Source organism: Sinocyclocheilus anshuiensis, unplaced genomic scaffold (genome assembly GCF_001515605.1).
Source record: "Sinocyclocheilus anshuiensis isolate Anshui unplaced genomic scaffold, SAMN03320099.WGS_v1.1 scaffold1155, whole genome shotgun sequence".
Classification (NCBI taxonomy): Eukaryota; Metazoa; Chordata; class Actinopteri; order Cypriniformes; family Cyprinidae; genus Sinocyclocheilus; species Sinocyclocheilus anshuiensis.
In genome coordinates, this window is record NW_015542398.1 from 574,201 (window position 1) to 585,232 (window position 11,032).

An 11,032-nucleotide genomic window follows, 5' to 3' on the forward strand; every position below is an offset into this window, starting at 1 on the left:
TTGAATTGGACTTTGAGCTTTGTAACTTTGCAGATCTTTTTTATGCTCAAACAGCAACATTACAGACAAACTAAAGCTGAAAAAGTGAAAAAGCATAATAGGACCCCTTTAAAGGGTGACAGCAAACAATGAAGAGGGAGAATGTCAGCGCTGTGTGCATCGTCAAAATAAAAGTCCCGCCTCGAACACATCGGCCAAACAAAAACTTATCGGCCGATGCCAATATATTTGAAAAATGCCAAATATCGACCACTAATGTCTACATATGTAAGATTTTATTAATGTCTATGACTTTAATCAAAATTTTCACGGATATTTCCAGATATTCCTTGTAATAGTGTGTAGGTGGAGTGCTTACCGATTTATCCTGCATGTAAAAGTGAGCGTGAAGTGGGCGCTGAGTTCTGGCTGGTAGGTGGAGGGAATTATGACGTACTTGCCCGGCTGTAGACGGCAAAACACACTGACCTCCTGGGAGTGGGCATGAGGTACACAGCTAACCACCGGAGACATGGCACCAGGGCTTAAAAGAGAGTCACCATCAGGTACCTGGAGACACACACATACCAAATACCAAAAGAGATTCACTATTGAATGTTAGACACCGACACCTACTATAACTAATACTGTTACCAGAACAATTATGACTAGAACTGGACACTTTTGGCACAATAAACACAGCTTTTCAGCAGGTTAGTCATTTAGATGCCTCAAAATGGATTATAAATGAGGTATGTATCAATTCTGACCTTATAAATATGAAAGCCGATGGCATGGAGGGAATTTTCAGGCCTGTTTTGGCATAATGTGACCTTTGTGTTGTTACCTCCAGGGTCATAGGTCACAGTAAAGGGTATACAGGGGTTGAGTCCATGTGTGGTGAAGTTACGACTTCCTCCTGCAGTAGAACCAACGGACCAACAGCCATGAGAGCTGATGGTTTCCCACTCGCCCTCTGAACAGTGCTGAAGAGGAGGAGGGGATTTCATCACACTGGAGAAAAATACAGACGATTTGGACCAATGATATGGCTTTATCATATCATATTGCATATTTAGATGCAGTGTGTATATGATCACTAATAATTAGTGTCATTATTACATATATACACTGCAGTTCAAAACTTTGGGGTTAGTAAGAATATTTTATACTTTTTTTTATACTTTATTCAGCAAGGATGCATTAAATTGATCATAACAGTTTCCACAAAAATATTAAGCAGCACAACTGTTTTCTACATTCATAATAATAAGAAATGTTCCTTGAGCAGCAAATCAGCATATTAGAATGATTTCTGAAGGATCATTTGACACTGAAGACTGGAGTAATGATGCTGAAAATTCAGTGTGTATATGATCACTAATAATTAGTGTCAGTATTACATATATACACTGCAGTTCAAAACTTTGGGGTTGGTAAGAATATTTTATACTTTTTTATACTTTATTCAGCAAGGATGCATTAAATTGATCATAACAGTTTCCACAAAAATATTAAGCAGCACAACTGTTTTCTACATTCATAATAATAAGAAATGTTCCTTGAGCAGCAAATCAGCATATTAGAATGATTTCTGAAGGATCATTTGACACTGAAGACTGGAGTAATGATGCTGAAAATTCAGCTTTGACATCACAGGGAAAAAAAATTACATTTGAAAATATATTCAAATAGAAAACACTTATTTTAAAGTGTAATAATATTTTATAATATTACTGTTTATGCTGTATTTTTGACAACATAAATGCAGTCTTGGTGAGCATTCTTTCAAAAACATAAAAAATAAAATACTGCCAAACCCAAACTTTTGACCCGTACAAAAAGTTCAATACAGATACGTTTGTCTTAGTGCAGTCACCTGAGAGAGGTAGAGCAGGAAGAATGAACTCTCAGAAGGAACCGGCCCTCCGCTCCCTGCAGGAAGGTACTAGGCACCAACAGGTAAAAACCAGGATTCAGGTGAGTGTGCACTACCACTTCCCGATTGTACGCATGCGTGTGCGACACAAGCGGTGGATTGTTCAGCGTCCGCATCAGGTTAAAGTGTTTCTTCTCCACCTATAACATATTATACATAACATTACATAATGAAACATTTTCAATCACTCAGAAATTATTTTTTAGTGATTCTCTAACCTTCCACACATGCAGTGCAATGGCCTGGAGGTCTGAGTGCTGCTGAGTGCCGCCCTCTGCTGGTGGTTCAGGATGTCTGTACTGCAGCAATGACAGCAACACTTCCCCTCTCTCACACACTTTTAACCAGAACTTAGGGTTGATACTAAAAGTGTTATTGTTACGGCAACCGCCCGCAGTGTGACATTTGACCCAGCAACCTCCAATTTGGTGGCTGTGGGTTAGATAGCTTCCTACATGAAGGGAAATCACAAATTAATATAAATATGAAACAAATATCTACATTTATTATTATTATTATTAAACGTGCAAATGATTCACTAGATATTCAAACAATTTGCAGATATATAATTTATATACGACAGCAAGGCACTGGTCATGCAAATGCTCTCAAGAACGCATAGACCAAAGATTCCCAAACTAGGACCCAGGGGCCAAAGTTGCGCTGTGATGACCTTTGATTTGGTCCATCATGCCATTTCACAAGAGGAATTAAAAAAAAATCCTAATTCCTAATCTTATTTATATTTTTGTTATAACATTTTAGTTTTATTTTTTGCATTGAAATGTAAAAAACTATGTAAATTAATATGAGTATAAATTAATTTCAAATAAAACAATTATTAATTTTTAATTATTTAAACAACTGTACAATTTATAGACAATACCTGTGTAGATGCTTTGGAGGTGTCCTGCATCACTGAGGGGATAGCCTACTGTAACCTCATCAAATTCCTTCTGGAATTCGGTCTCGTCCATCCAGAATTCCCCCTCTGCCGTGCGGCCCAGTAGAGCCTGGGAACAGGAGGGCTCCAGAGAAGCCCAACCTGATCCACTGTACAGAGAGACAGACAAAACCAGTCAGACGAAAGCTGCATTTACACTATCACCAACATTTGCATATGATTGTCACGTTTTGCCCCCTAGTGCCAGTCCAACAACTGCCCCTCCACTTATTCATCACGGTAAAATTTATGAATAATGATATCCACACAAAATAAATGACCACCAATATATTTGAAAGAAAATCATAGTTGGTTTTCTAGGGACAATGTATGTAAATAATTATTTAATAATTATAATATTAATAATTACATCTGAAATAATTATAACCACTCATTTTACAGAAATAGTGTTTAAAGAATCACATTTTAGTGGAACAATATTGGTATTTCTCACTTTGTTCTTCAATAATATAACAGTTTTGATTAAAATATGTCACATCCGGTCTGGTGTTGCATTCAGTCTAACTGCAAAACATAAAAAGTTCAACGTATCCCAAGCTCAAATAGGATCCAAAAATTCTTCATATGCAAATGAATGACTTCCAGTGCTTTGTCAGAGATAGGCGGTTAGACACAGCATTGCAGTTACTAATTAAACCTTATTATGTATTGTTAGACATGTTCAATTCATTATACACAGATATGAAAAATTCACAATTAAAATAACAAATTGTTCTAAAAACATCTATTTATAATACATATATAGAATATAAGGTACTTAACACACAAAACAAACCAAAAAATTGTCCGGTATGTGATGATTCAGCAATTTTTTCCCTCCATACCTCTCTCTCCAGACGCCGGTCCAGCTCCTCCTGCCCCAGGGGTTTCGTATCCTGATCAGCTCCACTTGTTCACCTGTAGTGGTTGTCACATTTGTCCACTCCATCACACTCATGGCGTGGAACTGACCAAGCTCTGGGATACCTGCAACGAACCCATTACTAGATCTATTACAGTACTATTATTAAATCCTTCCTATGGTATTTTGTGAAAGATTTTCTGAAAACTGCAGATTTGCCAGCAACAAATTTAAGGAGTAAATGTGGGACATTATAAAATCTGTAAACTATAGTAACTATTGTTGCTGTAGTCTATAATCATTCCCAAATAGTGTTGCTATTGTTAACTAAAACTATTAAAAATCATTGCAATAAAATAAATGTTAACTGAAATAAAATAAAATACAAAAAACAAACTAAACAAAATTAGAAATGTTTCTAAATAAAGTAAGTTGAAGTACTAAAATTACAAAAAAAAACTGAAGTAAAAAAAACAGAAATATTAAAAACTAATAAAAACGCACAAAATTAAATTAAACTATCATTAAAATGAAAACTGATAAATATAAACATAAAATCCAATTTAAAATATTAATAAGTACTATAATAGTATATTATTAATACTTAATTTGGTTCTGTTTTAGTTGATGTATTCATGTAATAACTGTGTCAATGATGGAAAGTTAATTTAATTCAGCTTTAAGCTAGTGTTTGGAGAGGAAAAAAAAGTCAGTGGTTGCTTTCCTCTTTCACCTGTGGGGGCGCTGTGGACACAGCAGCCGATGGCACATCGCTCCTTCAGCTCCAGTGAGAGTTCAGATAGTCTCATCCCATTAGGTGTGTGTTGAGTCTGGGAGTCGTTGGGCTGTTGTGGAGACTCCGCCCCTTTTAGATTCCATCGTACTGCTATGGTTCCGCTCAAGTCCACAACTGCCTCACTTACTTGCCCCGCCCACAAACGCTCGTACGAACCATGTAACCTAGCATGAAGAACAATGAACAACTTCTCAATTATTAGGTTTTGCTTTTAGTTCACACATTACAGTTAAATTATATAATCCACCAAAATCTTCATTCAAGTTATAGCACTTACTTGGCATAAGCTTTCTCCAAAAGTGCTACCCAGAATGCCCTAGGGCTCTGGCATCGTGAAAAGCAGAGAGTGTCATTGATACAGGGCAGTTGGTCATCCACCCGTACCTCTATCCAGCGCCCGTTCTGCCAGAACTGGACCCGGAACTCACCGTGGTAAACACGGTCACCCCACAAAGGCTGCTCTGGTGGAAATACCTGATAACAAACACAAACGCACATAAAAATACACCTTGAAAACATTCAGTTTTTACACAGAATTATAAAAGAACAAACCACAGATGTGTTATCATCATTTTTTAGAATAAGTCTAATGTGTGAAATATGATCGAGGTTTCTTGCCATGTAACTGGTATATTTAAAATAACTGAATAACAGAGTGCAACAGTGACCACTCACTTTTTCAGTGACCTGGGTTCCGAAAGCATCTTTCCCATTCATTTTTCCCATAGGGATTTTAAAAATAGTGTTTGTTAAAGAGTTAAAAGTCATGAACCAAACCAACAGAACTTCTCATCTTCCCAGCCACCCCATGGGGGAAGTCGTGGCCTAATGGTTAGAGAGTCGGACTCGTAACCCAAAGGTTGCGGGTTCGAGTCTCATACCGGCAGGGATTGTAGGTGGAGGGAGTGAATGTACAGCGCTCTCTTCCACCTTCAATACCACGACTGAAGTGCCCTTGAGCAAGGCACCGAACCCCCAACTGCTCCCCGGGCGCTGCAGCATAAATGGCTGCCCACTGCTCTGGGTGTGTGTTCACGGTGTGTATGTGTTCACTGCTGTGTGTGTGCACTTAGGATGGGTTAAATGCAGAGCACTAATTCCGAGTATGGGTAACCATACTTGGCCACATGTCACGTCACTTCACTTCATCAGTACAGTATCTCATCAACAATACTCCATCAAGTTCGGCCAGGAATCTTGGGGTGATCCTTGATGATCAACTGACCTTTAAAGATCACATTGCAAAAACAGCACGATCATGCAGGTTTGCACTACACAACATCAGGAAGATGAGACCCTTCCTAACAGAGCATGCAACACAGTTTCTCGTCCAGGCCCTTGTCATTTCTAGGCTGGACTATTGCAATGCTCTTCTGGCTGGACTTCCAACATGTGCAATCAGACCTACCTAACTCCATCCGAACAAGAAACAACTGAAAACTCATCTCTTCCATGAGCATCTAACTGCCTCCTCATAATAATAATAATATATATTTTTTTAATTCTATGCCTTCACTTTTTCTGTTCTCTTATTATCCTCCTGTCCTAGCTTTTTACTATTTTGAACGATGATTGAAACCTTGTATAACGGGCACTTCTTGTGTTTATTGCCATCTTATGATACATCGCTTCTTGTATTCCTCAACTGTAAGTCGCTTTGAATAAAAGCGCCTGCCAATGAATAAATGGAAATGGAAATGGAGCTACAAAGTGAATCACAACATTACAAACTCCTACTCGAGCAAAAAAGTATATGAAAATTGAACAAAATGTCAAAGGTACAAGTTTTTTTTTCCCGGACTGTTGCACTCTATTAAACATGTAGGTTTTATTTCCAGTTAAGATAAAACATCTCCACATGAAATCTGACAAGTGTTGTTCACCTTGTTCAGAAGATGCTGGTTCTTGAGTAACATGGAGCAGGCACAGAGCAACCAGCAGTCTCCCAGGATGCCTTGCTTTGGGTGGGCCTCCACAGGGTCATCGGGGAAGAGCTGAGGCTGCTTGCAGATCTCCTGTAATAAACAGAAGGAAAAGTACTGTAAAGTTGCTTTGTGACTGAAATCGCATCCTGTACAGTAGGTACTATATGTGGTTTGAAACTTACTCCATGACCATTAAAAAAGTATGTTCTTTAAAGTATGAATGAAATTCATCATGCAGTCACTGTTATGGTGTCAGGAAGTAGTAGGTCATCCTGGTCGTTTTTGCCTTCTGTTTTAAGAATTCGTACAAACTTCTCAAGCTAACCCACTAAAATCCATACAAGCAAAACCAAGCTAAATGGAAATCAGTTCTTATAGAAGGTCTTCATGTGTGTTCATTGGAATCTACATAATATTACCTGTGTGACTGAATATTATGGTACCTGTGGGCGGAGCCATGTGACATCACCCAACAATTTGGGGAGGGGCGTGGTGTAGTCACAGAAGAGTGAGGACTCCTCAGCAGGAAAGTCGGGATCCACAAACATCCCATGATGCTCACTCTCCGTCTCCATGGCAACCGGAAGCTGCTTCACTTCTGAAAGACGAAACACTTTAGTAACAGTGTGATTTTCTGAGCATGCTTTACGTTTTAAAACTAAAAGACATCAAACAGTAACATATACAGTAAGACCATTATCGTAGCTTCGTTGTCTTTGCTTGTTCCTGCATGTATGTCATACTCAATTCAGTAGCCTATATCAAAAGAAAGTATGAACCTGAAAATGTTTTTGCCTTAAATTTTTGCCCTAAATGACGAGCTGTTCTTCAGTTTAAAATTTCAGCAATAAGTTGCGACAGTGGTGTTAAAGACGGCTTTTAATGGGAATTTTTAAAAGCCCAATTTTGAATGGGCTTTTAATAGGAATAGTGTCAAACATGTTCAGATATCAAACATCAGAGCGAGCATTAATAATGCATTCATCCAGACGTACCGTCAGCTCAGCTCGGTTGCGGTTTTGAATGACATGGCCAGATCGAGGAGAAGGAAAGCATCAAGCTAAAGTAATATCCATCGACTCTGAGGCCGCTGAAACACAATCAACGCATTCAAAGAAATAAAAACACTGCACCAAAGCAATTCATCCCAAAACCGGAAGGACGCGCACGCCGCGGACAACGCTGTCATCCGGGGCGGAGGAGCTGCAGCAGGGGCGCCCCCGAGCGGAACTCCTGAGAACTGCCAGCATTACAGATTTACTGTACAAATCGCCCATTACTGGTAAAGGTCTTTGCTTTGATTTTTTTTTAAATCTTAGCTAATAAGACTTAATTGCATGGTTAATAAATGTCTAATAAAAAAAAAACACTTAGGATTTTTATTAATATGCGAGGCATTACTTACATTTAATGTTAATTACAATTACTTATTTCATATATTAATAAAACAGGCAACTGGTTTATTACCCTAAACTTTCTAACATGTGCAGAAAACGACTGTAAATTGTCTATGGATGTTTCTTCAACTATAGGCAATTTTGTCCCTGCGGACTAAAAAAAATGACAGTATGATAGTATGACTTGAAAAATGACACACGATAAAATGTTATTTTTATCTTTAGTCTCATATTTCCAGCATAGGCCTACTCTTCACTGACATGTTGTCTCTATAGTAAACAAGTACACTTAAAAGAAAATTTTATTGTGGCAAAATTGTTTAAAAATGACGCTATAACTGAAGGACAGTCTTACAGGCTGTACTGTGCAGACACACCCTATCTGTAAAGTACAGCCTCCTTCATATTGTATAAATAATCATCTGAGAGATGTGACGGATGCAGAGGCTCTTCCACTGAGGACCTTCAATGTGAGGTAGGGTGAATTTAAATTGAAGTCTGTTGAATATTATAGATTTCTTCAAAGTGTTTAAATACATTCAGATGATAAATTATGATTGTGAATTACATTTACTAAATTGATTGAAATATTAATGTTATATTTAATACAAAATATTACATTTAAATCAAACAAAAGTTATTGAACTATTGACTTTATATTGCCAATGCTAGATATCAGTGTTAATGTGATCTTGACATTTAAAATTAAAGTTAAATGTTATGTGTGTAATTCTTTGGAAGATAAAATATTTTTTTCCTATCTTAATGCCGATATAACTGTAAGCAGCCACTCCTAAGTTAATTTCCCTAAAAGTGTACACTGAGTGGCTCTGTGTGGCACTTTCAAAGCATTGATCTATTTTTTGATGGGTTTCCCAGTTGACGCTCAATAGAAAGCGTCTCTTCTTTGTGAAAACGTAACAATATTCATGACTTGAAAAACATTACATATGCCAAGTCTGCGCCACGTCATGGACTCCATTTATTGTTCTGGTTTGCCCAAAAAGTCGTGACTGTTGATCAGAACAACATGCTCATCCTTGATTCGAATTTTGATCCTAGTAGAGGTGACTTTGGATTCCATGGTTATGGCAATAGAGAGGACATTCTCCCCTCATTGAGCTCTTGGCAGAGTTACTATTCGGTTGGCAATTTAAAATCTCCCGGAGCCAATGCATTGCCAGCCTATGTGCAGAAGTATTACAGAAACACCAATGTGCCAGAAAGAAACATGGACAGGCTTATTATCTCTGTGAAACAAAATAGGCCAAACAAGATACTCAGTGTGTTTATTACAGCACATGACCTTCACAAGAATGATTTTAATCCTTCTGACACTTATGAGATTGATCCTGCTCTGCTCTTGCAGATTGGAGACCCGTATAACTGCACTGTGGATGAGAGCAATATTTCTGGTTTTTACACAATAGCACGCAATACAGAAGACACAGAATATGACAAATGCCTACAGTTTCTGACAGAGACAGGATATAGCAGCAATGACTGTAAACACAGTCATATCAGCCGCAGAAAGAAACGCTCACCCTATTTGCAATGTAATGCATATGAAGGAATTAAACTAGAGATAAAAGCAACTACAGAAGGTTTCTCAAAACTCCTTTGGGAGATACCTGCTAAAATGATGGAAAATTCCAAATACGTATACATTGAAATTTGCCAAAACACTCGTTCCAGTGAAACTAATGAAGTTCATACGCAGGTCAGGAACCAGTTGGATATTTATGAATCGTCTGGGGTTTTAGATACTTCTCTCTCCATGAATGCTGGTCTCCAACCTCGACTGCGACTGTACCCATCACTTTTTGATTTTCAATTTACTAATCCATACATTTGGTATGGACCAGAGTTTGATGGAGCCAACAGAGTGATTCCCATCCGAATAAAGGGGTTTGATGCAAGTCTGCAGCTCTACACTGAAGACGGAAAAGCCTGAGCTCGACTCTACATCAGGAAAACCTTTAGCAACTGGAAAAATGTTTTTTCGCACTCATGGGTTCACAAGATAAAAATGATGCCTATTCAACATATCAGTATGCTGATAAGTTTTCAAAGATTGAAAACTATATCACACACAATTATGATATTTACCAGTACAGTTCCAGTTTAGCTATTGCTCCTGGAGTTCTAATCCGTTTTCTGCTGGACAAAAAATATGACAATGTTTTAGCAGAAACTGTGCCCTGGGAGGGTGTTGAAACAGTGACAATATTACTATCAGATTGTGGCACACAAAGTCTTCAAGCTAAACTCTCATCAAACGTTCCAGAATTCTTTTATGGACCAGAGTATGATGATGTTGGTCTACAGCTCTACACTGAAGACGGTAAAGCTTGTGCTCGACTTTATATCAAGAAGACCTTCACAGACTGGAAAGATTTATTTTACTACTCATGGGTGGGGTTTTACACTAGTTCACAAGAGAAAAATGATGACTATTACACGTATCACTATGTTGTGAAGTTTGAAAAGATGGAGGTTGGTAATGAGAATTATGATATTTATCAGTACAAATCCAAACTGGCTATTGCGCCCGGAGTACAGATCCGTTTCCTGAAAGACAAAGGTTCTGATAATGTATTAGTGAAAACTGAGCCATGGAAGAATGGTTAATGAATCCATATAAGCTTTAAAGTAGGAGAATGTTACACTAACAGTAAAAATTCCTATTAACTTTGACTTTAATGAGTCTTTACAAATATACATCAACATCTGTAACAATCTGCTGTCCATGTCCTGATAAGAATGATCAATAACACATTGTTCTAACACGTCATGCACTGTTAATTACAGATCTCTCTAATACTTATATCTTTATTTGTTTTTAACAAATACTTATTCTAGATAAGATAATCTCTTGTTAACAATAATCTTGAAAACTGAATTTAATTATAATGTATACTATGCAATAGCCTTGCTCTGTTTGTTGTATAATTTTTTTTTTTCCTATTAAAATGCATCTGATGAAAGTGAGTTGAGTCTGTGTCTTTTTTGATATTCCAATGGACAGAACAAGCATACCAAAACTGAATAACGGGGGCAGTGGTTTTTTTATTATTTTATTTTATTATTTTTTATTGTCTTTCTACATTTTGGGAAATGTCACGTGTTTTAAAAATGATTAATGTATACAATTATATTAATTGCAAAATCTGTTGGCCAAAACAATAAAA

General features: G+C 37.4%; 3 protein-coding genes across 4 annotated transcripts in view; 2 read left to right on the forward strand and 1 right to left on the reverse strand.

The window, feature by feature from the left end:
* Nucleotides 1-7,614, reverse strand: part of capn10 (calpain 10) — a 9,894-nt gene extending 2,280 nt beyond the window's left edge. The window contains exons 1-11 of one of the 2 annotated variants that reach the window (XM_016492086.1): nt 7,440-7,614; nt 6,888-7,042; nt 6,403-6,534; nt 4,797-4,993; nt 4,457-4,683; nt 3,707-3,848; nt 2,805-2,971; nt 2,137-2,369; nt 1,859-2,058; nt 750-993; nt 359-549 (exon numbers count right to left, since the gene is read on the reverse strand). In XM_016492086.1, the coding sequence (XP_016347572.1) occupies nt 359-549; nt 750-993; nt 1,859-2,058; nt 2,137-2,369; nt 2,805-2,971; nt 3,707-3,848; nt 4,457-4,683; nt 4,797-4,993; nt 6,403-6,534; nt 6,888-7,019 (1,865 nt within the window). In that variant the 5' untranslated portion in view covers nt 7,020-7,042; nt 7,440-7,614. Of the gene's footprint in view, nt 1-358; nt 550-749; nt 994-1,858; nt 2,059-2,136; nt 2,370-2,804; nt 2,972-3,706; nt 3,849-4,456; nt 4,684-4,796; nt 4,994-6,402; nt 6,535-6,887; nt 7,043-7,439 lie in introns of those variants that run through there. The other variant, XM_016492087.1, reaches the window with a different exon arrangement.
* Nucleotides 7,615-8,742: 1,128 nt separating this feature from the next.
* Nucleotides 8,743-9,869, forward strand: LOC107692891 (uncharacterized). The gene has a single exon (XM_016492102.1). The coding sequence runs from the start codon at nt 8,872-8,874 to the stop codon at nt 9,793-9,795; it is 924 nt and encodes a 307-aa protein (XP_016347588.1). The 5' UTR covers nt 8,743-8,871; the 3' UTR covers nt 9,796-9,869.
* LOC107692896 (uncharacterized) lies at nt 9,792-10,718 on the forward strand. The gene has a single exon (XM_016492109.1). The coding sequence runs from the start codon at nt 9,852-9,854 to the stop codon at nt 10,470-10,472; it is 621 nt and encodes a 206-aa protein (XP_016347595.1). The 5' UTR covers nt 9,792-9,851; the 3' UTR covers nt 10,473-10,718.
* The last annotated feature ends 314 nt before the right edge of the window (nt 10,719-11,032 follow it).